This window comes from Cervus elaphus, chromosome 9, assembly GCF_910594005.1.
Source record: "Cervus elaphus chromosome 9, mCerEla1.1, whole genome shotgun sequence".
Classification (NCBI taxonomy): domain Eukaryota; kingdom Metazoa; phylum Chordata; class Mammalia; order Artiodactyla; family Cervidae; genus Cervus; species Cervus elaphus.
In genome coordinates, this window is record NC_057823.1 from 11333309 (window position 1) to 11360706 (window position 27398).

Below are 27398 nucleotides of genomic sequence, written 5' to 3' on the forward strand. Positions count from 1 at the left end.
AGGTCAGGAAGATCTACTGGAGAAGGGAATGGCTACACCCCAGTATACTTGCGGGGAGAATTCCATGGACAGAAGAGCCTGAAAGGCTACACAGAGATTCAGACATGACTGAACAGCTAATACACACATACAGCTGTTCTGGACACCCACATTGATAATGAAATCTGGCCAGACGCTCAAGCAGGAAGCAACCGTTGCATCTCACTTACCATAATAAAGGTCAGGAAACCTAACCAACCCCTGAAGGCACACGGAACCTGAGCTGACCTGACCTGTAAACTGGGGCTGCCAACTTCTTGGCAGACTTATCTGGAGAAGAAATGAGCTGGTTTTGGAAAAGGTAAGGCACACGGAAAACTTCAGGAAGGTCCAAATGACCCATTGTAAATGGCATTGACTTCCCTTGGTTGGGGTTTATTGGGTCGTGCTAGTTCTGACCACTCCAACCACTCAGAAGTGGGGGCACTCGGTGTGTGTAGGGGGGCAATAGAGAACATCCCTGTGGAGGAGGAAAGAGGGGTTTCTCACCCAAAAACCAATGGAGAGAGGCCCAAGAACATCACTCAAAAGGAGAGGAAAGTGCCTATGGGGAGAGAGGCAGAATTTTGCTCCCCATTCAGGTGTCTGCTTAGTCAAGGGGCAGAGACACTGGCCAGGTACAAAGGAGGGGAGGGAACCCCCATCTGTTGCGACACGTGGAGCTGAAACTGACCCAGGTTGGGAAAATGGACTACAGTAGTGTTACTGAGTACAAATTTCTACTAATCACCATAAGACAGGCAAAGAACAAGCTGCTGGGGCAAGGAATAGTAACTTTATTTGGGAAGCTAGCAGACCGAGAAGATGGCCAGCTACTGACCCAAAGAAGCTGGACTTAGAAGTCAGGCTTCTTTTACACTAGGAAGGGAGGTGATGTGGTTGGTTGTTGTAGACTTCTTGGGTCCAGCCAGACCCTGGAGGAGCTGTGATAATCCCTTGTTCTTGAAGCTATCCATGCAGCTGTCATCAAGATATTTATGTAAACCTGCAAGAAGACAAGTATTTTCTGTTTTTGCAGTATTTTATCTGTATATGAATGAAAAGGGCAAAAGAGAAGGGTGAAAAGGCTGCCTTAAAACACATTTAAAAAAAAATGAGATCATGGCATCCAGTCCCATCACTTCATGGCAAATAGAAGAGAGAAAAGTGGAATCAGTGACATATTTTCTTTTCTCAGGTTCTGAAATCACCGCAAACGGTGCTTGTAGCCATGAAAGTAAAAGACGCTTGCTCCTTGGAAGGAAAGCTATGACAAACTTAGACAGTGTATTAAAAAGCAGAGACACCACTTTGCCGACAAAGGTCCACATAGTCAAAGCTATGGTTTTCCCAGTGGTCATGTGTGGATGTGAGAGAAGGGCCATGAAGAAAGCTGAGCTCCAAGAAATTGATGCTTTTGAATTTTGGTGCTGGAGAAGACTCTTGAGAGTCCCTTGGGCTGCAAGGAGTTAATCCTAAAAGTAATCAGTTAAAGAAATCAACCCTAAATATTCATTGGAAGGACTGTTGCTGAAGCTGAAGCTCCAATACTTTGGACACTGATACAAACAGCCCACTCACTGGAAAAGACCCTGATGCTGGGAAAGACTGAAGGTGAAAAAAGAAGGGAGAGGCAGAGGGTGAGATGGTTAAATAGCATCACCAACTCAATGGACCTGAATTTGAGCAAACTCTGGGAGATAGTGGAGGACAGAGGAGCCTGGTGTGCTGCAGTCCATGGGGTTGCAAAGAGTCGGAGGTGACTTAGGAACTGAACAACAACAGTGAACGAAAAGTGTTATGGCTTTAAAGGTCAATCCTGGGAGGCAAAGTCCTGAGAAAGGGATATCATGTATATTTCAAGCTATAGGCAACATTCTTTTACAAAGGTGCAGAGTCAGCATGACTAAGCACTGGCAACACAGCACAAAGATTAGAGATAAAGGAATAGATCTGATGTGAAGTCACATTTATTCTTCCCTGTTACAACAGGAGTCTTTAGCCATCTACCTGCAGCCTCTCTGGGTAGAGAGAAAGGAGATGACATTTGGCCAGTGGAAGGCATCTTCAGGCAACCAGAGTGGGTTAGAGGATTGACATCCATCCTCTCCAATGGCCACTGATGCTTGCAGTTTCAGCTCATCTCTCTGTGTTCCAGGACCAGCTACTCCCTGTCCTGGGGGTGGTGTCAGCTCTCAGCTGATGCTAGCTCCCAGAGTGCTACACTTGATGGTTCCCCTTGGTCCTGTTGTCAAGTAAAATGAAAAACATACAATGTAAGAGCAGTGAGTTTCAGTTTAATTCAGAGACCCTACTGAAGACTACAGCCCAGGATACAGCCTCTCACATAGCTCTGAGAAACTGCTCCAAAGAGGTAAGAGGGGAGGTCAGCATACTTGTGATTTTGGCTAAGGGGTACAGACAATCCAATATACACCTTGGGAGAAGGTTATTGCCAGTCACAGGGAACAAATTTCTCAGTCAATCATTGAAGTACTTTTCTAAGTATGGCAAAATTCAGGCTCATAAAAATTTTTTCCTGAAATACATATATATGCGTGTGTAACTATCTAAAGGCATTTTTTGCCTTTTTTCCCAATGTACAGAGTACCCCATCCTGTTCTCTGTGCTGAATAGTGACTGCAGTGGCTAATGATTTAATCCTTATAGAATCAGATAGCAAGAAGTATTTCTTGCTTACACAGCTCTTATTGTGTAAACAGCCCCTACTTAAACCCAACCAAAGTAGCCCATCTGAGGTCCTCATCAGGACACAACTATTACATTCCCCAAAGAGATGGGACACCTCAGCAATCCAGTCATGACAGTGTCCTTGATTGTGTAGGCACAAAAAAATTGAAATATTTCACCCAACACCTGGAATGGGAGAGCGGAGTAGAAGGAACAATGGTTCTGTTAAGTGTCTCAGTTCAGTTCAGCTCAATTCAGTTCAGTTGCTCAGTCGTGTCCAACTCTTTGTGATCCCATGGACTGCAGCACACTAAGCTTCCCTGTCCATCACCAACTCCCAGAGCCTACTCAAATTCATGTCCATCGAGTCGGTGATGCCATCCAACCATCTGTCGTCCCCTTCTCCTCCCACCTTCAATCTTTCCCAGCATCAGGGCCTTTTCAAATGAGTCAGTTCTTTGCATCAGATGGCCAAAGTATTGGAGTTTCAGTTTCAGCATCAGTCCTTCCAACGAACATTCAGGACTGATTTCCTTTAGGATGGATCTCCTTGCAGTCCAAGGGCCTCTCAAGAGTCTTCTCCAACATCACAATACAAAAGCATCAATTCTTCAGTGCTCAGCTTTCTTTATAGTCCAACTCTCACATCCATACATGACTACTGGAAAAACCATAGCTTTGTCTAGATGGACCTTTGTTGGCAAAGTAATGTCTCTGCTTTTTAATATGCTGTCTAGGTTGATCATAACTTTTCTTCCAAGGAGCAAGCATCTTTTAATTTCATGGCTGAAGTCAGCATCTGCAGTGGTTTTGGAGCCCCCAAAAATAAAGTCTCTTACTGTTTCCATTGCTTCCCCATCTATTTGTCATGAAGTGATGGGACCGGATGCCATGATCTTAAGTTTTCTGTTGAGTTTTAAGCCAGCTTTTCCACTCTCCTCTTTCACTTTCATCAAGAGTTTCTTTAGTTCTTCATCCCTTTCTGCCATAAGGGTGGTGTCATCTGCATATGTCAGGTCATTGATATTTCTCCTGGCAATCTTTATTCCAGCTTGTGCTTCTTCCAGCCCAGCGTTTCTCATGATGTACTCTGCATATAAGTTAAATAAGGAGGGTGACAATACACAGCCTTGATGTACTCCTTTCCCAATTTGGAACCAGTCTGTTGTTCCATGTCCAGTTCTAACTGTTGCTTCCTGACTTGCATACAGATTTCTCAAGAGGCAGGTCAGGTGGTCTGGTATTCCCATCTCTTTAAGAATTTTCAGCAAATGTTCATTCCATTCTCTTTGATAATATACAGTGTCCCCATGATATAAATGTTATGGTGAAAAGTGAAATTCTTAGTCGCTCAGTCAAGTCCGACTCTTTGTGACCCCAGGGACCATAGCCTGCCAAGCTCCTCTGTCCGTGGAGTTCTCCAGGCAGTAATGTTGGAGTGGGTTGCCATTTCCTTCTGCAGAAAATTATGGTAATTTTAGTAAAAAGAAGATCAGTGTTATTTAGTTTTTTTAATTTGCATTTAATAACTGTAAGCAGTGTGAATCACAGCTTAAAGTGTTTGCTTTGCTGCTGACTAATACCTGGGTGGTTGTATTATTGAAAGTAAAGACTTACCTTTGAGAACTTGGATCTGAAAAGTCAAAACTACCTTTCTGTTAAACATGTTTTGGTTCAGCCATTGACAGCAGATAATCAAATGCCTTGTGGTGTTGTTATAGCAGATGGAATTTAGACCCTTCCCCTAAGCCAGGGGTGGAGGGGGAAGTGGGAGGGAAGGGGTTGATCAGTATGCCTCTCTTTGCCTGACTCCTGGTAAACAAGACTTATATGAAGTGCAGGGTGCCAGCCATCCACCTTCAGAACCAAATGAAAACTTTGGGTTCCATCTCAACTCAGCCTTGCAATTGACAGCATCTAAAGACTAGCTTTGTCTTAAAAAACCTGGGCTTCCCAGGTAGTGCAGTGATGAAGAATCTGCCTGCCAATGCGGGAGACACATGCAACAGACCTGGGTTCAGTCCCTGGGTTGGAAAGATCCCCTAGAGTGGGCGATGGCAAGCCACTCCAGTATTCTTGCCTGCAGAGTTCCATGGATAGAGGAGCCACTGCAGTCCAGGAGGTCGCAAAGAATCAGACACTGAACATAAATACACAAACACACACACACAATCTCTCAAAAATGTAAGCACCTTAGAAGATTTTCTAATGCATATTTCAACATATTATTTCAAAGGTTAAAAAGAATTCATTATGTCATACCTGCTAATAACCTAGAGGGGTGTGAGGGAGATTGGCAGGTGGTGTGAGGGAGATTCAAGGGTGAGGGATATATGTACACCTATGGTTAATTCATGTTGATGTATGACAAAAATCAAACCAATACTGTAAAGCCATCATCAATAAATTAAAGAAAATAAATATTTTAAAAAATTGAACAACAAAAAAAAGAATTTTCCACAGTTTGTTGTGATCCACACAGTCAAAGGCTTTGGCGTAGTCTACATGCAACCAATTGTTTCCTTTCCTTAGATGAATCTTGCAAAATGTTTTTCATTGTAGTTGTTAATCTATGTGGTTGTAAGTTATAAAATATAATTTGAAAATAATAAAATTTTTAACTTGCAAAATTTTTAAAATTAAAAAGAAAAATGCTGAGTTTTATGGTAGTAATATGCTTATTGCATGCTTAATGCCCTGCCTGCCATGCAGCAGGATACAACATATACAAACTATGAAAAGCCAATATCCTGGTTAAAAAAAAAAAAAACAAAACAAGGACTCCAGGTTCCAGAATTCAAATCAGGACCAGCAGAGTAAATTTGGGCATGTCTCTTCTCAAATAAATTGAAATGAGTTAAGTGGTTACAACAACATTCCAAGGCTCACAGTCCCAAGCATGAATAACTGCCATTGTTTCCTGATTTCATAACAGAATGATGATTTTGGCACCAGCCATGAGCCATAGGTCCCCCTTGCACAGACATCAGTTACTTTGCAGACGTGAACATCCCCTGTTCATCCCCTCTGACCTTAGCAGGGTAGAAGCTCCTAGGAGAAGAGCAAGCTCGGGGCTTGGGGTTAGAGGGCTCTAGATCAAAGCTGGGTTTGCCATTCTCCAGCTATGTGAGCTTGGGCAACTGATGTGCCCTCTCTGAACTTCCCATTCCTTCTCAGTAAAAAAGGTAATAAACACATGCCCTTTGGGACTGGAGGAGTGAGCCTGCATGAGTCTTAGTTACCTCTGTTACTAGGACCAAATGAACAGTGTCTGGAGTCACCAGGTATTACATGCTGTATGAAAAGTGTTTTGTGTATGTGTATCTATTGCATATAAATGAAATTTCTACACCCAAAGTTATGTGATTAAGAGTAACTCAATTTGTAACTTGTGATATATCAAGCCATCAAAATGCATAAAGAGAATCCTTACACAGTGAGACAAACTAAACTTTTTCCTAACGTAATGCCATTTACAAAAATAAAGAGTGACTTGAATACTTAACACTTAAAGATTTTTAAAGACCGCCCCCCCATGATGATTGTATGTTGTGGGAGGATGTTTACAATATATTATATGAAAAACCCAGATTAACAAGAAAAAAATTAGGAAGAAACAGCATTTTTTTCTTCATGCAAAATTCACATAAGATAAAATTCACTATGTTGACCATTATGAAAGGCTCAATTCCATGCATCTAGTCCATTTACAATATTGTACAGCCACCAAATCTCCTCTGTCTGGTTTCAAGATATTTTCATCATCTGAAATGAGTAAGGTACCCAGTAGCCGTCACTCTCTATTTCCCACTCCACCCGCCATCTCGTGAGTCATCTCTATGAATTTACATATTCTGCACATTTCATATAAATGAAAATATATAATATGGATGTTTTGTGTCCGGCTCCCTTCATTTAGCATGTTTTCAAAGTTCATTCATGTTGGAGTATATATCAGTGCTTCATTTGTTTTTATGACCCAATAATATTCCTTATTATGATACCTCGTTTTATTTACCCATTCATGTTAATAGATATTTGGATTGTTTTGCAAATATTCAACCTCTGGCAATTATGGACAAAGAATCATGTACAAGTATCTGTTTTCAATTCTTTTGGGTACATATCTAAGCATGAGTTGGCTGGATCATATAATAATCCGAGGTTCCATTTATTGACTATTTTCCACAGCGGCTGCACCATTTTACATTCCCAACAGCAGTGTATAAGGATTTCAATTATCTCACATCCTCACCAAAACTTTTTATTTTCCATTGTTTCATATTCTTGTGATCCTAGTGGGTGTGAAATGGTATCACATTCTGGCACTGATTTGCATTTCAATAAACTCTACTGATGTTGAGCATCCTTTCATGTGCTTGGTAGTCAGTGAAACAGCATTTTTAAAGGAGATTGCATGATGTAATTATAATGCATTCAGATGTAAAGCCAAATTTTTACTGGCATAAGGATACATTTAAAATATGGCAATATGTGTGAAAGGATATGAACAGTGATTACTTTGACATGTTTGGGCTATGGACATGATTTTTACTTCTTATTTTTTTATTCATATTTTCTTCTGTAAGGTATAATTTAGAGTACAAGATAAACATTTTATATAAGAACTCTGAAGGCAAAGAAAAACACGTGATTTTCAGCTCAGCATATATTAAATACTTCCTCTTTTTATGTTACAGGGTTTCTTTCTTATTAGTCAGCCATTAAGTCTTCTGCCCCCCAACTTGTAGACTCCTGAAAGAGTCTGAGACTGGGACTCTGCCCCAGGAGCCCCTGCGGCCTGAGTCGTGGGGCAGGGAGTGGGGCTAGTCCTGGGGCAGCTACTGTCCCAGGTGCTGAAATAGGTGCCCACTCCTGCCACCTCATCTTCTCTGACTAATGTGAGCTTGCTTAACCTCCACTCCCTAGAACAGCGAGACAAAAATGAAATCCTGGGTCATGCCTCTGTGAAGGGAAAAAGTTGTTTATTTCAGTACCTAAATTCAGGTTAGCTTCACGTTAAAGCCCTTGGCAACTGTGTAATAGATATAACTATGGGGATTTTTTTGATTTACTGACTCTTCTACTGATAGATTTCTTCAACAGCAGGTTTCCACGCATCTCAAAACTTAAATATAACTTGTATGACTTTAAAACATTTTAAATTTGAGAAAGTGATGCATAAAGAAAGGAGGAAGTAAACACTTATTGAGTACTGATGCTTACCAAATATTGAGTCAGTCACTTTACACATGCTTGTTTATTCAGTTACCGCAACAGCGCAATGACGTGGCTACTATTATGCAATATAAAATGAGGCTTTGAGAGAGAAACGATTTCCCCAAACAAAACAGCTAGTAAATGGCAGACTGGGATTGGTAATACAATAGCAGGGAGTGAATCTGACCCTGGCTACATCAAGCTCTCTGGTCAACCTTCCCTAATGAGTAGTCTTGCCCTCATGACTCAGGTTGGAGCGCCACCTACCACATCAGCGTTCCCTCCCACACACGTTCCTCCTATCCCCCAAGTTCACAGCCACTCCGGTCCTGTTGAACCTAAAAAGTACCAAGCGCCCCTTGCCGGCTGTTGATGACACTGGCACAGGAGTGACCACATAGTTTTTTTCTTTGTTTTTATTAGTTGGAGGCGAATTACTTTACAATATTGTGAGTTTTGCCATACATTGACATGAATCAGCCATTAAAAAGAATACATTTGAATCAGTTCTAAAATGATGGGTGAAACTGGAGCCCATTATACAGAGTGAAATAAGACCACATAGTTTTTATTCCTGGGAATTTTCAGGGAGGTGGCTAGATGATTCCAGAAGAGAAGGGGCTGCTGGGTCATTGCTGGCCTGCGCTCAGCGGCTCCACCCGCAGCCAAAGTCCGCCCTCGGCGCGCAGGATCAGCTCCGGCTTCCGGCGAGGCTCGTCACCCGGCAGGACGCGGAAGCGCAGTAGCGTGAGCGCCAGGACCACCTTCATCTCCGTCATGGCGAATGTCTGCCCGATGCAGTTCCTGTGGGCCGGAGTGAGGTCTCTGACTGTGCTGGGAACCTTCATCCAGGCCCCATCGCTCCTAGAATCTAGCTCACAACTCCCACCCCCACCCACAGTGATAGAGAACGCGAACCTGGCCTGGGACGCCCAGATAGGCTTGAATATCTGAGCCTGACCGAAGACCCAGTCAGGAACACAGCAGCAGGCAGGGAGACGGGACCCCCAGCACAATGTAGACCCCTGCTTGGACCCACTGTAATTCCCCAAACACTTTCTTATAACTTCCAGGGGAGGGGAGGGGAGGGAAGGAGAGCCCAAACTCTGACTATCTTCATTTTTCCCACTCCCCTGCCAGAGACTCATGTCTGGAATCTCAATCCCAGAACCCCCAACACACCACCCAGCCCTACCTCAGATGCCCACTACCCTCACCTGGGACCCACTGAGAAGGGAATAAAAGCCAGAGGTGACCTCCCCTTGATGTTTTCCGGCTCGAAGCGGAAGGGGTCATAGACCTGGGGGCAAGACAAGACAGGGTCACTGGATGTGGGATCTCCCAGGACATCCATCATTGGAGAGGTAGATGTGTGTATAATGGGAAGGAGGCGATGTCTGATTTGCCAGTCAGAATTCTGTAGTCTCCCCCGGGCCTCCTAAGGGGAATGGACATGGGTGATGGAGGTATGGTGTGGGGGAGGCATCACCTCAGGGTCTGGCCACACAGATGGGTTGTGGTGGGTCCCGAAAATATCAATGAGGCAGATCACACCTGTGGAACAAGAGAGGGCAGCAGGACTAGGTCCTCACTGCCTTATTGGCCCCTCTTTCTCAGCAGGAATCTCCTCCCCTAGTCATTGGGAGTACCTTTGGGGATGACCCGGCCATCCGGAAGCAAAGTGTCCTGGGTGTAGCGTCGGGAGATGATGGTGACTGGGGGGTGCAGCCGCAGACTCTCCTTGATGCACATGGTCAGGAAGGGCAACTGGGCCAGGTCGTCCCTAAGGAACCCCCACGACAATTGTCCAGGGAGCAAATACAGAGACACATCACCAGCCCTCCTGGTGCCCCATAAGATCCTCTCTGCCTAGAACAAAATCACAGATGGATCAAATATCTCCAAACTCATTAAGTCATATACATAAATGATACGGCTTTTTCTTTATCCCTCGTACCTCAATTACATGGTCTTTAAAAAGACAGAAAGAAAAGCAGTAGCACAGAAGAACCAGACAAAATATAGTCTGATGTTTTCAGCAGCTTTTCTGAGCAACATACCCAAAATCCAGCCATAAAAATATTCAAAAATTTGTATAAAAATATATTTTTCTTTACAGCAAGAACAAAATAAAAAGGTAGATGAGTAAGAAACAAGAAACAGATTCAATGTTTACTCTTATTTATTACTGCACTACAGACACTAGTTAATGCAATTAGAAGGGGGGAGGAGAGAAATACCATTTGAATGTGGGGGTAAATGTGTCATTTTTGGTAGATAGTGATTTTATACTTAGAAAACAAGAGAATTCACTAGAAAACTTCTCTAAACTTTGAAGATAAGATCCAGTAAGGGGACTGAGTTTTTTTTCCTAATCCTCTTCATTTTGTGTGGTGACTTAAATTCTTAATAAATGGTACAGTTAACTGGTTCAAAATTAGAAAACTACACACTCCTATGGCCCAACACTCATTTCCCCTCCTCACTATTTCCCTAGGTAACTGTATGTATCCTTCCAGGGACACTGTATTGCATTTTAAAAGTTATATAGTGTTAATAGCATGCTGTATAATGTACACCCTGGTCTGTATCTTTTTTATGTATCAGTATATCAGGGTCTTTTTGTACAGCTCCTGGACTTGTGTCAAGAATAGGGCCTTCTCTTCTGTGGAACTACAAATAATTTCACATGGCTTCCTCTGGAGCCTTTGTGCCTGTGAGTGCTCAGTCATTCAGTCGTGTCTGACTCTTTGTGACCCCATGGACTATAGCCCGCCAGGTTCCTCTGTCCATGGCATTCTCCAGACAGGAATACTAGAGCGGGTTGCCATTTTCTGCTCCAGGGGATCTTCCCAACCCAGAGACAGAACCCAGGTCTTCTGCATCTCTTGCATTGGCAGCTGGATTCTTCACCACTGTGCCACCTGGGAAGCCCTCTAGAGCCTTTAAGATTCATTTATTTTATATTTTATGTCTTTGATTCATGTCGATGTTATGTTCATATAAGACTTGAGAAAGAGGTTGGATTCATTTTTTTCCATCTAGCTCTCCAGTTGTTACAAGAGCTTTTACTAAATAGGCTTTATTTTTCCTATTGATATGACACTCCATATTTAGTGTTACCATGTTCACTGGGCAAGAAATTTATATCCACACATTATTAGCTTTCCTATGAGAAATAATAGAAAAGATGATGAAAAAAGATGATGATGATGATATCAACTACCTGGTTTAAATTTAGCAAGAAATGTTAGTGTCTGTATGCCACATGAACATATAGATGTTTCTCTATCCAGGTAGAATATATGATTCACCATAGCAATGACAGTATTCAAGGGTTAATTTAACAAATGTGCATATGATCTCCACACTAAAATGTCAGACTATATTTAAACTATATTAATATCCAAAATTGGTTATCCATTCCATACTCGGTAGTAGTGTGTGTTATGTTAATATTATGAATTAATTAATCTACCTTACACAGTCAGTCACATGTACAAATTGAACCCCTCCCTCCTGCCTCTCACTCCTCTTCTCCCTTACACCCTCTTACTCTCCATCTCTTCATTTTGTCCCAGCTATTTCTTGACCATAGAGCACCTCAAATGCACCTCAAAATATCTACTGCTCATCTTGGAAGATCTAAGTTGAGGCCATTTTGTCCAACCTCGACTTTCCTCTCTAAATCTAAAGGCCGCCCTGGCCATCTGCACTGGGAGTGTTCTGACCTGGGACTATTCCTCAGCAGGCTGAGAGCTCCTGGAAGGCAAGACTGGGTCTGGTCCCTCCTGAGTCTCCAGGACACAGAATGGGACTGAGAAGAATTGGAGATGTCATAGAACTGAGAAGAGGGAGGCAGTGTACCAGTGTTTGTTGAATGGGGACTGGATGGAGGAAGATGCAGGTATTCCTGGGCAGGTGGTGAATGACTTTAGTCCCTAAGAGTTCCATGTGAATCCTGGACTAAATAATATGAGGATATAGGGGGCAAGAGATCAGCAAACACTCATGGAGTGAAGATGTTTGAAAACATGTGACTTTTGGAGAGAAAGGTCACAGAGTAGAGAGGAAGTTCACATACTGAATGTGTGCTAAGTAGCAGCATCTGCCCTCCCACATTGTCACCAGTTATCTCAGAAATCCAAGTTTCTGTCCCCAAAGCCAGAAAACTTTGCCCTGCTGTCCATGCTGAGTAACAGATCCAGCTTATGAGCTTTGCTACTATTCCCACTAAGTAATAATGACATAATCCACACAAAATTTCTCTTATCCCCAGCCAGGAAGCAGAGTCAATGAGAGGGGTTCAGGAGCACACCATGAGGACTTGCACTCACCATTCAATCTCTTTAGGTTCGCGGTCCCTCAGGAGTTCTTGCACCTCCTGCCGGCAACGCTCCTGGTATTCTGGGTGTTTTGCAAGGTTGTACAGGACCCAGGAGAGGCCACTAGCTGTGGTGTCATGGCCTGAGTAGTATCCAGAAAGGTTTGCATCTCTGGGCTACTACAGCACCAGAGGGTGGACAGTACCCTCCCATGGGGAGGATGGGGAGGGGTTGAGTGGTCCAAGGTCCCCTTGGCAATATCCTGGGATAGAGAGACCCAGCCTTCCAAGTAGTCCCACACTGGGACCCTCACCCTCAAACATGAAGGTGTCAGCTTCAGCCCGGATATCTTCATCTGATAATCCCTTCCCATCTTCATCCTGGAGAGAAAGCAAGATCCACAGAATCACACTAGCTTATAGTCCCTGAGCAACAGAGACTGCACCAACCTCTGAATCTCCATCATCCATCCAGAAACCCAAGCCCACCCTGAACTCCTAGACCTCTTATGCCCATTCCAGAGGTCTCTATTTCTTTGCCTCCTATGTTGTGCCTGGTGATAGGAATCAATGATCCATTAGTATTTTTATGTTTTGACATGATGAGGGATTTTAGAGAAAAAAAAAGTTATTGTCCACCTGGGTTACAGGATGAACAACTAGCAACTTGTTTTGGAAGCTAGAGATTCAGCATTGTCCCCAAAGACATCTGCTCACAGGCTTGGTGAGTAAATACAAAGATCTTTTTATCCTGGAGATAGGGAATGGGTATCAAACCTATAGAATCATAGACTGCTTTCTCACCAAAGATGATTTATTTAAGCTCCAAACAATCTCTCTCTTTTCTTCTCTCCTCTCTCCCTCTCCCTCTCTGTCTTCCTATGCCTATCCATATACCTTTTCCTACTCACATTAGGGAAGAAGGGGTAGAATTATTAGCTGTCCTATATGGGTTCCAAATTTTAAAATCTGGAGGTAATTCTGCTGTGATGCTAGCATGGCTGCGTGTACAGGTAAAAGCATCATTATGCTCTCAAAGGAATTTGCAAATGGAGAAGCAGAGCCAAGTTCTACTCTGACTACTGAAATTAATGCTCTGTTCTGATCCAAGATTCTGCATACATACAACACACACAGACAGAGACTAACTTATCAACTTGCAAGTAGACTAAAATCTCAGGCCCTTGACAGTTTCAGAGTTAGCAGTCCCTGCAGACAGTATTCCACACAATCATCTCTAAAACTTTTCTCTGACCCATACTTCCCGTCCTCAAGCACCTTTAAGTTCTCTGATCAGATCAAAGTCCCTTCTACATCTTAAACTCAGATCCCAGAGGAACACACCTTGGTCAACAGAAGCACATCGATGAAGTCCAAAGTCTTGGTCTTCGCCTTGGTCTTGAGGAAGTCATCAATACCCTCACTGGGAAGGGTGCGGCGCCGCTCCTGAACGACTGCATCTGTGAAGTTGTGGACCAGGCGGCAGGCCCTGCGGAAGCGCCGCCCATCCTGGGTGAGATAGTACAGGAAGTCCATGTGTAGGAAGAGCTGCTGGTTCCGCTTTGCCACAAGCGCGCTGAGCTCTAAGATGGCGGTGATGTATTCACTGGGCTTCCTGAAGGATGAGAGCATGAAGGGAAGCCACCACTTAAAACACTTGAAGCCCAGAAGCCAGGGGCTACCTCCCTTCAGGAACTGAGGCTCCAAGAACAGATGGCTCACAGATACAGTGTGGGGATGAGCCAGGAGATGTGACTCTTCAGACTCTTCTTAACCCACATCCCATCTCCGTGAGCTGCCTCCATGCCCCAGGCACCCAGAGCACAGCTTAGACATCAGGCTTCTCTCCTTTCTCTCTCACCCAGTTTCCTTCCCCATACTGTCCACTCGGCTCAGACCTTATCCTCTCTCAGCTGAACAATGGGGATAACATCTTCCCTACTCTCCTTACTTCCAGCATCAACACAGTTGAATGGTGTTGTGCCTATCACAGTTGGCCTTGAGTCATCTGATAAGTTATCTCTTGGATATCTTCCAAGCTCAACTTTGACCATGACCCTCATGTGCTCAAACATCTTCCGTGGCTCTCTGGAAACCTCAGAATAAAGTTCGTATCCTTTTTGTTTGGTTTCAGAAGGTCTTAAGATATAACCCTGCCCACTCCTCCAAACTTATTTCCAAGGTGTCTCCTCACTATTGCACACACTTTGCTCATTTTAGCCTGCTAGTTTTTATCAAGCAATTATACTTACCTAAAAGGATGCCTCCTTCTCTTTTCCCTTCCTGTTGTTCAGTGTCCAGCTCTGACCCACCTTCTCCAGGAAGTCCCTTCTGATTGTCCAAGGCAGTCTTTCCTCCCTCATCTACTCCTTTGGGTCTATGCCTCATGTTCCCAGGCCCTTGGCCAAGACTCACTCTTGGCAATTGCTGTCGTAACTGAAGACGCATTTCTGCAGACTGTCCAGGGTCATGAGACTGATGTGTTCAAACATGTCCAGATGGGTGTGGCCCTCTTTGATCAGACGCTGCCACTTGGCCTGGACAGAGAAGGGGACAGGATGAGGGCTGAAAACTGGTTCCTCTGAGCCTCTCCTCAGTCTGAACCACTTGAATGGACTCCCCCAGATCCTGCATCCTGGGCCTGGGCTCCCCTCTCCAGGAAGAACCAGGCTTGGGTGAGAGCGAAAGTTGTTACTGTTAGGACATGAAGTCCCCATGGCCAGGAGTCAGGAGATCTGGGTTTTTTAAATCCTGCCTCTGCTTCCTCCATCTTTGTATCCAGTGGTAACATTAATGCATAAAGTAGGTGCACATCATGGAGAAGGAAATGGCAACCACTCCAGTGTTCTTGCCTGGAGAATCCCAGGGACAAGAAGCCTGGTGGGCTGCCATCTATGGGGTCACACAGAGTCAGACACGACTGAAGCAACTTAGCAGCAGCAGCAGCAGGTGCACAAAAAAATGTTAGCTTTCTTCCTGTTTATTTTTATAAATTGATTAGGAAAATGTCCCCTATGTTGAGAGAAGTAGTCTTACATGAGCCCTGAGTGCCCCTGCCCTTTAATATTGGGTATGCAAAAAAAAAAAAAAAAAATGTAAGACCACTACATTCTTTACCTTAACCATTTTGCAGAGTTGTATTTATAGGCAACAACCTTGAGGGGTGAGGTTATGTCTCCCCATGGACAAATATCAAGCTTCTAATTCTATAAAAGTCATAGAGTCCCTAAACTTATACTCCTACCCCCAGTAATACAACATGCTACATGGGCAGGCACCAATCAAAGTCCACCTGTGTCCTCTGCATGGGATTTGGTGACATGGAGGGACAACACAACCAACTGGAAGTGCATGCTGTTTGCTGCGCCAAGAGTAAGAAACTGTCCTTTGTCTCTGACCCAGGATCTCATGTATTCTGACAGAACCGATGAAACAGAGGCAAGCTCACTTGAAGCTTGTATGTATGAAAAATCCCATGTGCTTCCCTTCTGATCCTTCATTTCCCTATGATTACATCCCAAGCCTTTGCAATGTAAATTTTCAGAAGCTTCTATTATGAGATGGAGCCTATTTCACCATCTTTCATTTATGACCTGCTCCTGGACTTGCTTTGGCCAGTAGACCATGCTGAAAATGATGAGATGCTCATCCCAAACCTCGATCCCAAGGGACATTGCAGTTCCCCTCAATCTGATGGAACCCTGCTTCTGTCATGTGAACAAGCCTCAGATACCTTCTAAAGGAAGACAGTTACATGAAACAAAGTTCATTTGCCCCAGATGAGGTCATCCTAGATCAAACTGCAGTCAGCCAAGTCCCCAATGTGACAGAGCACAGAACTTCAGCTCAGCAAAGCTTCCTATCTGACCCACAGCTGATCACAGATACATGGGCGGCCCCATCCACCTCCATAAGGACCAGCCAACTGACTCACAGTCCTGTTGTCAATACTAAACTCCTATTGTTTCAAAGTGTTACTCAGGAATAACCACTACACAGTATGCATCATTATCACCAAAGGTGTCTCAAGATTTCAAGGCTTCCCTAATGGAAGCAGAGAAACTAAAACTTACTATGAGCCAGAGACATGGCTCCATATGTCTTCTCAACCCCCTGCAAAGCAGGGATCACAACATACTCATTTTAAAAGCTGAAGAAACTGAGGCTCAGAAAGAAAGAACAATGGACTCAAGCTGCCAGAAGAGCCAGAACTCCAAAACGATGTCTCTGAGTCCCCAAGACTCCAGCTGGGACCCTGGGTTCAAGAGACTCACATGCATGATGTCTGTGCTTTTGGTGAAAATCTTCATATAGGGCTTCAGAATGTTGAAGTGGAAGGCGGGCGTCAGCATGCGACGGTGCCTGCTCCACTTGTCACCAGCACTCAGCAGGAGCCCATCCCCTAGCAGAGACAGCCACAGGGAGTGAGCAAAGGGCAGAACTTTCCCCTGGGTCCCCAGTGTCATCCCCAACCCCCTTCGCAAACAGTTACTCACCCAGCCAGGGCTTCAGGAAGTCATAGAAGATCACATCCTTGGGTGCAGCGACAGCTGCCATAAATAAGAACCATCAGGGGCCAGGGAGAGGGAGTGGGGAGGGTCTTTTGTGTCGGATAGAGGATCCCAGCCAGGAATCCCAGCATTCCCGCTCTGAGCCCTGCGTAGCAGGAATGGGATCCAGAGCATAGGAAGCCAGAAGCTAGGTGGAGAGGTGACGGGAGGCAGGGACCAGGCCAAGCTGCAGTACAGAGAAGAGCAAAGCAGAGTCCATAGACACAACTCTGTGTGATTAGACACACTCCAACATGATACAACATGCCCCAACATTCCTTTACCTGGCTCCTACGTGGTCCAACATGTTATGAAGACACAAGCATAGCCCAGCACTCTACAAAACACCATTATGGGGACCAAGGACACCACATCTGCCCCAGCACTGACCTCTCCGGAGACATCTGACATGGCCCCATGTGTTAATATGTCCTGACATGGCCCCAACATGAATGGCACAGCCTGATATGACACAACAGCTCTGCCGTGGACCTGAAGACATCTGACCTGACCTCAGTGTGCCCCAGGCAGGCTCCAGACAGGACTTAACACACCGATGACCTGAACCAGACCTGATCCAGGTGACCCAAGCATACCCTAAAACCTGCATCAGACAAGACTCACATAAGGTCTCAGGCGTGTCTCAGATGGACCCTGAACCCCAGGCCTCAGACAGACCCCAAATGTGGCCCAAACATGACCAGGAGGAGAATCAGACAATCTCAGAGAAGAACCAGTCAGGCCCTAACATGCCTCAGATATCTTTGGCCACAGCTGAGCCTCAGACATGAATCTCTGAGCTCAGGTGTAAACATATATCAGGTGTCACCAGGTTAACATATGCCAGCTGTAACCAGAGTTCAGGTAGAAACAAACCTGACCAGACATGGCCATGCAGCCCACATCACACAGACATGCCCTAGGCGTGAGTAGGCATGTCTGGAGGCTGGGCCAATGAGGGGTCCAGGTGAGAGGGAGGCATTGGTATCTCTGCCACACCCCCCTCTGCCTGCACCCCGGTCACCCACACAGCTGAAAGCAACACTCTGGCCATGGCAACCAGCAAGCTGTGGCCAGGGAGGTGTCTACCTGGAGCAAAGAGCACAGGTTTGATGCAGGTGGGGTGGAAGATGTGGATGATGGCATTCCAGGAGCCAACCCACTAGCAGTACACATCCCCATAGGTGCTGGTCAAGCCCTGTGTGTACAGGAGACCTTCCTCTGAGCTCTGAATCTGGAGAGGAAAAAATAGGACCCAATTCACACTCTTCTAGGCTGCCAGAGGCAAGGAGTGGCAAGCAGTGATTGACACCTGCACCCATGGATCACCTCTAGCAGCCGCTCCTCTGTTCTCAGTCTCTTCCCAGGGTCCCTTCCACACCGTTTATGAACTGGGATCTCTTGGGTACAGAATAGGCTTCCCAGGTGGTGCTAATGGTAAAGAACCTGCCTGCCAATGCAGGAGATGTAAGAGATAGGGGTTCGATCCCTGGGTCAAGAAGATCCCCTGGAGGAGGGCAAGGCACCCCACTCCAGTACTCTTGCCTGGAGAATCCCACAGACAGAGCAGCCTGGTGGGCTACAGTCCATGGGGTCACACAGAGTTGGACACGACTGAAGTGACTCAGCACGCACGCAAGAATACATGATAGAATGGGGACTTCCCTGTTTGGACCCCAAACACCATTTTCATGCAACTTCTCTTCCATCCCCATATTCCAGGTGAAGAAACTCTGGCTCTACATAATAAAGTAATTTGCTGACATTCTCACAGACAGTAAGCCTGAGGTGGAAGTCCAAGTCTGTCCAAACACAGAGCTTGAGTTCTTAGCCATTAAACTGCTCTGAACGCCACAACAATAGCTCAGAGGACCCTTTGCCTCCAAGACTAGGCACTCAGGCTTGCAGATGCAGAAATTTGTCCTATGAATCTGGCAAGGGAAATTAAAGGAAATCCTGTCATTTTCCTACAAATGTTGTGAATGAGCTGACTTTTCTGTGGGGATTGAGCTTCTGGGCTTCATCTTAACAAGGATGAGAGGGAAGCCATCACAGATGAACTCGGAACTAAATGATGAAGACAGATGTCTGATGACATTATTTAATATCTGGAGCCCAGCTAGGCCTGAATACACCCTCAAGGAGGATGACTTCAAAGTCCATTAATTTCTTGGCAAATAGGGTGGTTTTGTTTCCACTGCTAACAATGAAAGATAACTTCAGCAGCCAGAGACAGCCAGGGAACTTCCCAGGTTCACCCAGCATTCTGGTGTCAGCTCCAAGGCTTCTGCAACACACTGCCTGTTCCCCTTGTTTGCCTGAACTGTCTCAGGGTGGGAGGGGCAGAGGACAAAGGAAGGGAGCCAGCGTGTGGCAGAGTCTCCTCAGGAAGATTCCTGGGGACTGGAGAAGGAGGTCACTGGACTGGAAGTGGTCAAGCCCCAGGATTGGATCAAAGAAACCGACCCTTCAGAGAGGTAGACGTCATGGAAATAGCAACCCAGGTCCTACACCAGCTAGAAGCCTTTGTTGCTTTCAGACAGGGGATGGATGGGATGGGGCCAGACTTGGAAAGGGGTCTGGGAAGCCATGGATGCTTACTACATCCCTCTACACTCTGCTTGAAAAAATTTCTGCTCATCACTCCAGACCCAGTTCCAGAAACTCCTTCTCCAGGAAGCCTTCCAGCATGCCCCAGCAGACAGCCTTGCTTCTCTGGGTTGTCACAGCCCAACATCTTCCTCTGGCCAGGTCCTGACCTACCACACTGGATATGTGACCTCAAGACTAAGGGTGTCCTTCACCCAGAACACCAGGGTGGGGTAGAGACAGCCTTGGGAGGAGGGAAGAGGCAGTGAGAACGGTATTGGTGAATATTTGAAGGAAAGAGAAAGACAGCTGAGAGAGAAGAGGGGAGGTGGAGTGGGGTCGGTAGGGGCCACATGGAAGCTTGGCGGGGAGGAGCTGGAAGCCCAGAGGGGTGTCATGGCACCCACCAGCACAAGCTCTGCATGGGTACCTGAGGCATTGGCGACGGTCCGGATCATGTCAGGGTGGCAGAAAATGATGATGGGAATGGCAGGGCCAAGGCAGATCCTAAATCCCTGGGGATAGTTGGCTACCAGCTGGGTGAAGTCCTGCATGCCTTTCTCCGTGGAGGGATACTGCAACCAAGGTAAGTGCCATCACTCTCCAAAGAAGCCACCGCAGTGGACAGTGTGCGGGATTCTGCACAGAGGGAGGGAACTTCTGCTTCCTCCTTCCCTCTGAGGGAGAGAGGGTCCTGGAGCATCTCCAAGTCCCAAGGATATATCCCAGAGCACAGGAAAAAGACAGGCTCTCTGCCCACAGGGAGGCTGACCTTGGCTTGAGAAAGCAAGTTTTTCTTGTCCTGGGAGTGATTTCAGCCCCATGGGGTGGCCACAGAAGGAGATGCCCACTGGGGAGGTTTGTGGATAGCAGGGTGGCCTCAGGACTCCTCCGTGGGTTTGTTCTCCATTTCATATTCTGTTCCATCTACATAGCCTCCAGTCCCTTGCATGCTGAAGGGTCTGCAGACCTAGGGCCTTCCAGTCCTGATCTACGGCAAGGGCTGTCCTTACATGAACTCTGCTTATCCATCAGGAGAGCGGCTCTAATCTCTGCTGGCCGGGCTCTGCATCCTGTCTAACCTATGGGCATACCATTTACACAGCAGGAACAGAGGCCATTTTCCCCAAAGGGGGAAGAAGGGAGGGCTGTCTCCTGGTGAAACCCTCAGAGTCTTCCCCATCTGGGTACCCCATTCAAGTCTGACAAATACCTCCAGATGCTCTTGGCAAGTGAACATAAGTCACTCAAAGCACTTGAGATTGGTCCAGAGAGTAAGAGTCACTTATCTGAGGTCACACAGCAAGAGGGGCTAGAGAAAGGAAGAGTGACCAAGACCAGACCCCACCACCAAGCCGCTAGAGGGGACGGCAGAATCGCAGTGACTTTGTAACATTCCTACTTCCCCCAGGCTTTGCCGAGACCATTTCAAGACCCAGAATCTCAGGAAATCTTCCCTGCAGGCTTTAGAATCTATTTCCCTTCTGAATGTTGCCATAATGAACAGTAAAATTGCAGTAAGTCCTCCCCCAAGTTGTAGTTCTCATCCCAGGCAGGAAAGAAAAGTTGCGTTCACCTCTTAGCTGGACTGCTAGGCAGAAGGTGCTGGATACCCATTCATTTTGACTTTGACCGAGGGAGGTGATGGAAAGTTCATTACCTAGGTCCTTAAGAATTTATTTTGCATGCTTACAGTATATGCCAGCCCTGCACTTGGCACTGTAGCATCTGCTCACCAGAACTATCATCAAACTGGGAGATGGTTAATAAGTAACTGGACAATTCACTGTTCAATTATCATGAGAAAGGCCAATGAAAGTTCAAGGTCTGGGGCATAAGGTGGGCAGGCGTGGAGGAAGGGAAGGCCTAAAAAGGCTTCTGAAAGAGGAAATGATTGTCCAACTTTATCCAGATGGGGTGAGGGGACCAGTGGGACCTCTTTGTTAGGGGGGGAGTAAGAGAAGAGGAAGGGGTCCCTGAAAGGGGAGAGGGTGGGTAACTCTACGCCATAGGTGGGGATGGGGAGGTGATAGCTGTTCCCTGGGAGGAAGCTGTAACCCAGAATGAAAAGACACAGGAAAGTGGCCACATGCAGAGCAGACCCTGCACAGCACATTTGAGGAGGTCTCAAGGTCACCATGGAGACTGGAGAGGCCAAGGGACCAGGTTCTGTGCAGCCTGGCCTCAGAGGTGCATAAGTGTGCAAGGCAGGCAGGAAAGAGACCCCAAAGCAGGCTAGGTCTGGAAAGACAGAATGTGGGGACAGTCTCAATGGCAGAGCAGAGGAATGAGTGAGAGGGAAGAGGGGGCTCCCTGGCTTCTCTGCTGTCCTAGACCCCAGCCCAAACCCTGAGGCCTATTCATGACCCTCAGGAAGTCCATTCACCCTGGTCCCCCAGACCTGTCCTGCTGCTCACACTCACCTGGCCCATGTGACCCAAGAGCCAGTTGCGTTTCGGGGGCTGCGGGAAACATTGGAGGCGGTGACAGTTGTTATAGAAGGTGTAGGTCCAGGCCAGGATGCGGGCCAGGAGCCAGGAGGCCCCGACCAGCAGCAGCAGCAGCCACGGGGAGGCTGCCACTGGTCCAAGTCCCAGCCAGGACAGGCTCAGCTCCAGCATCCTGTGGTCAGATGGGGTGGAGGGTGAATCCTGAGGATGAAGGAAGAGGCAGCGATGGTGAGCTGTGAGGCAGAGAAGGATAGAGGGAGAGGAGCAAGGGAGAGAGGGGGAGGGATGGGGAGTGCTGGGGACCGGCAAGAAGGGCTCAGAGACAGGCAGACAGGCGCTGGGAGAGGGAGAACCAGAGAAATTCAGAGGAGAGACAGAGAGAAAGACAGAGAGACAAAGAGAGAGAGACAGAAAGACATACGCACAGATTACCCACTGGTATCTATTCATTTCCCAGGCCACTTTATTACCTGGGACCACGGCCTAGGGCAGCCTTCCCCACCCCTAGCTATGGCACCACCCCCACCCACCCCCTGCCCAGCTCTTGTCTCCCAACCTAGCACTTTCTGTCAGGAGTGGCTTGCTATCACACGATTTCCTGTCCCCTCCTCCTAGAAGGTCTCTCTCCCTGGCCTGACCTCTGATCTAGGGGAGGCTGGGCTTGGCAGCCCAGTCAGCCAATCCCCACAGCCTCTTTATCTCCCCCATCCCACACCTGGCAGCTGCCCAAATAGACTTTGGAGTAAGAGGGGCTAGAGTGTTACTGAGAGAGGTCTGCAAATCAGCTCAGAGTACCATGGTGTGAAAATTGGATCTGCAGGACTCAGTACCTGCTATGATAACAAGTTGGGGGGTGGGAAAGGTGACTCTGAATCTCAAGTTTACAGCTACCCCTGCCCTTCCAAGCTCAGGGTAGAGCAGGAAGGAGCATAAATGTTCAGGTGCCAGGTAAGCAGGGGAAACATCTCCTGGACTGTTTGTGGGCCAGAAGGACATGATCCATAGGTGGACTTCCCTGGTGGCTCAGATGGTAAAGAATCTGCCCACAATGTGGGAGACCTGGGTTCAAGCCCTGTATCAGGATGATCTCCTGGAAAAGGGAATGGCAACCCACTCCAGTATTCTTGCTTGGAGAATTCCATGGACAGAGGAGCCTGGTGGGCTACAGTCCATGGGGTCACAAAGAGTCAGACACGACTGAGCGACTAACATACTAGGCACAAAATCAGGAAGCTCAGAACTATGAAGCCTCTGGTCTCCAGGGCACACAGCCTGGCAGGAGTTCAAGTTCTTCTGCTCTTTTTACGTTGCCAGCCTTCTGCTCTTTTACAGAGCACCATGACACTCCCGGTTGGGCCATATAGGGTCAAAAACTCCCCCACAAGACTTGTAGGAGGAACTAATGATGAAACCTTGACATTTACTCAAAAAATGAGTAAGAAGGGGATCTTCTCCACTTTTCTTTCATTTGTAAAACTAAAACCTACTCACTTCTAAGGCCCTTCTGCCTGCCCACTTGTATCTCTCACAAGCATCCTATGCTAATAAATTCACTCTTTTTCTTTTACTTTGCCTCTCATGGAATTCTTCTGCACCAAGATAAAAGAAACTGAGCTTCACTAAGTCCTGAGACGAAGTGTGTGGTTTCAGTACAAGTGGAAAGCAGCCAGGACAGGTGGCAGAAAGCCACAGGTGGGGACATTCTGTTCATCAATAGGAAAGTTCTGGGTCATTGTCAAAGGGCTTTCATCAAACAAGAAGCATCTCAGCTGCCAAATCACACAAGCTTGACTTATGGAATATTCCTCAGCCAGTGTTGGAAAGAGAGGACCCACTTGCCTCCTGTCCCATCTTCACAGGTCCTTCCACCCCAACCCAGAGTCAGGCAGAAGGCAAGCCTGTGTCAGACAAGTGGGGGCAGTCACTGTGAGTCGCCAGCTTGGGCACAGAACATCAACCATTTGAACCTCACTCTTCACATCTAAAATGGACCTGATAATACCTCACAGAGAGTTGCAAGCATCCCATTAGACACAGGCAGAAACAGCAGGGGAAAGTATGTTTCAAAATGGTATGTGAATAAAGGTTCTATCTATAAATAAAACTTGTGAATTTGTGTGTGGGGGGGGAACATGTTTGTATATGCACTGAAAAAATCCAGAAGAATCTGCACATCAGGAGAGGGAACTAAGATGGCAGAGGAAAAGGATGGGGAGACCACTTTCTCCCCTACAAATTCATCGAAAGAACATTTGAACGCTGAGCAAACTCCACAAAACAACTTCGGATCGCTAGCAGAGGACATCAGACACCCAGAAAAGCAGCCCATTGTCTTCGAAAGGAGGTAGGACAAAAGATAAAAGACAAAAAGAGAGACAATAGAGTTAGGGATGGAGACCCGTCCTGGGAAGGGAGTCTTAATAGAGGAAGTTTCCAAACACCAGGAAACCCTCTCACTGGCGGGTCTGGGGGAAGTTTTCAAATCTCAGAGGGCAACCTAACTGGGAGGAAAAATAAATAAAGCCCACAGATTACATGCCTAAAAGCAACTCCCAGCAGAAAAGTACCCCAGATGCTCGCATCTGCCACCAGCAAGTGGGGGCGGAACGGAGAGGAGCGGGCGGCAGTGCTTAGGGTGAGGACCGGGCCTGAATGCCCTGAGGGCAATTGGAGGGAGCTAACGTGAGATAGCAACTTAAACTGTGGGATAGCAAGAGAGAGAGAATTAAGTTGGGAAAAGCCCTAAACTTAGGCACTACCCGCCGGTTCCCAGAACGAAGGACTGAGCAAATACCAGAGAAGAGCTAGCTGGCAGTGGACCAGCCCATCCCCCACCAAAGGCAGGAGGCAGGGGGGAGGGGAAAGGGGCAAACGTGGCCCCAGAGACAGCACCCCCTACCAAACTGCAAACATGCCTCCAGCTTCTAACCAAAGACTTCCTGAGATTCTGGATGGTCGACATCCACCAGGAGGGTCACAGCCAGAAATCAGCTTCCCAGAAGGGACACAAGGCACACCCGACGGGCGTGCACGGAAATTGAGGTGGGGACTGCAGAGGGGAGAAGCCACCCTGCACCCAGGGAGAGTGCACCTGTCAAGCTCCTGGCTGCCTGAGCTGCTCCGACCGGGGAAGGCACAAAACGCAGGTGCAACCAAGTCTGTGCTTTTGTGGAATACCTGAAAACCTGAATCTGAGCAGCTTAGGCCTGGGAAGTCCACGCAACACATGGCCCGCTCCCTGGAGAGCAGCCTGGAGCCTGAGCAGTGTAGATGGGGGATGCACACACACCCGCCCTGAACGGGGGCAAACCCAGTGTGGCCGGAACACTGCGAGTGCTCCCCACACAGGCCAGTGACATTTGTCTGTAGTGCCCCTCCCTGCCCACAGCACGACTGAACAAGCGAACCTAAACAAGAGACCACCTCCGCCCGCATGTGTCAGGGCGGAAATTAGACACTGAAGAGACCTGCAAACAGAAGCCAAAGAAACAAAGGGAACCGCTTCAGAAGTGACCGGTGCAACAGATTAAAATCCCTGTAGGTAACACTGACTACACTGGAAGAGGCCTATAGATACCGAGAAGTGTAACCTCGAACAAGGAGCTATCTGAAACTGAACCGAATCCACACTGCCCACAACAGCTCCAGAGAAATTCCTAGATATATTTTTACTACTATTTTTTTATTTTTAATTAAAAAATTTTTTTCTCTTTCTTTTTTTACTTTTTCTTTTTTTTAAGTCCTCTATTACTCCTTAATTTTCATTTTTATAACCCACTATAACCTAGCAAAAAAAAAAAAAGAAACCTATTTTTAAAGCAAACTCCATATATATTTCTTAATTTTTTATGTTCTTGTGGTCTTTTACTATTGTATTTTTAAGAGTCTAACCTCTACTCTAGATTTTTAATCTTTGTTTTTCAGTATTTGATATCAATTTTGGACATTTAAGAATCCAACCTTCAGTACCCATTTTTACTCAGGAGTGTGATTACTGCCTTGATCACTCTCTCCCCCTTTTGATTCTCCTTTTTCTCCCCCAAATCACCTCTATTTCCTCCCTCCCCCTTCTCTTCTCAATCCAATTCTGTGAATCTCTGTGGGTGTTCTGGGCTGCGGAGAACACTTAGGGAACAGAGTACTGCCTAGAGCTGTCTCTCCTCTCTTGAATCCCCCCTTTTCTCCTCCTGCTCACCCTCTATCCCCTTCCTCCCTCTCCTCTTCTTCATGTAACTCTGCGAACCTCTCTGGGTGTCCCTCACTGTGGAGAATCTTTTCACCATTAACCTAGAAGTTTTATTATTAGTGCTGTATGGAGAGAGAAGTCTTGAGGCTATGGAAAGAATAAGACTGAAATCCAGAGGCAAGAGGCTTAAGCCCAAAACCTGATAACACCAGAGAACTCCTGGCTACAGGGAACATTAATTAATAAGAGATCATCCAAAAGCCTCCAGCCTACACTGAAACCAAGCACCACCCAAGAGCCAATAAGTTCCAGAGCAAGACATACCACGAAAATTCTCCAGCAACACAGGAACATAACCCTGAGTGTCAATATACAGGCTGCCTGAAGTCACACCAAACCCATCGCAAAACTCACTACTGGACACTCCACTGCACTCCAGAGAGAAGAAATCCAGCTCCACACACCAGAACACTGACACAAGCTTCTCTAACCAGCAAACCTCGACAAGCCAAACACCCAGTCCCACCCACTGGGAGAAACCTCCACAATAAAAAGGAATCACAGACTACCAGAATACAACAAGGCCACCCCAAACCCAGTAATCTAAATAAGATGAAAAGGCAGAGAAATACCCAGCAGGTAAAGGAACATGATAAATGCCCACCAAGCCAAACAAAAGAGGAGGAAATAGGGAAGCTACCAGAAAAAGAATTTAGAATAATGATAATAAAAATGATCCAAAATCTTGAAAACAAAATGGAGTTACAGATAAATAGCCTGGAGACAAGGATTGAGAAGATGCAAGAAATGTTTAACAAGGACCTAGAAGAAATAAAAAAGAAAAATGAATAATACAATAAATGAGATCAAAAACACTCTGGAGGGAGCCAACAGTAGAATAACAGAGGCAGAAGAAAGGATAAGTGAGGTAGAAGATAAAATGGTGGAAATAAATGAAGCAGAGAGGAAAAAAGAAAAAAGAATGAAAAGAAGTGAGGACAACCTCAGGGACCTCTGGGACAATGTCAAACACCCCAACATTCAAATCATAGGCGTCCCAGAAGAAGAAGACAAAGAGAAAGACCATGAGAAAATACTCAAGGAGATAATAGCTGAAAACTTCCCCAAAATGGGGAAGGAAATAGCCACCCAAGTCCAAGAAAACCAGAGAGCCCAAACAGGATAAACCCAAGGTGAAACACCCCAAGACACATATTAGTCAAATTAACAAAGATCAAACACAAAGAACAAATATTAAAAGCAGCAAGGGAGAAACAACAAATAACACACAAGGAGATTCCTGTAAGGATAACAGCTGATCTTTCAATAGAAACTCTTCAGGCCAGAAAGGAATGGCAGGACATACTTAA

The 27398-nt window shown here is 46.2% G+C and overlaps 1 protein-coding gene across 5 annotated transcripts; it reads right to left on the reverse strand.

Annotated features, from left to right (window-relative positions):
- Positions 1-8360: 8360 nt before the first annotated feature.
- LOC122699322 (cytochrome P450 4F2-like) lies at positions 8361-22464 on the reverse strand. 5 transcript variants are annotated; one of them, XM_043911129.1, is made up of 13 exons: positions 22399-22464; positions 21816-22043; positions 19823-19967; positions 16750-16803; positions 16528-16655; positions 14669-14790; positions 13598-13868; positions 12568-12634; positions 12267-12396; positions 9579-9712; positions 9419-9483; positions 9147-9229; positions 8361-8733 (listed from the first exon to the last, which is right to left on the reverse strand). In XM_043911129.1, exons 2-13 carry the CDS (start codon positions 22011-22013, stop codon positions 8559-8561), a joined length of 1572 nt encoding a protein of 523 aa, XP_043767064.1. In that variant the 5' UTR covers positions 22014-22043; positions 22399-22464; the 3' UTR covers positions 8361-8558. The 5 variants fall into 5 exon arrangements, with proteins under 5 accessions (XP_043767064.1, XP_043767063.1, XP_043767067.1 ...); XM_043911128.1 differs by lacking the exon at positions 22399-22464 and adding an exon at positions 22268-22383; XM_043911132.1 differs by lacking the exon at positions 22399-22464 and adding an exon at positions 22279-22378.
- Positions 22465-27398: the final 4934 nt, after the last annotated feature.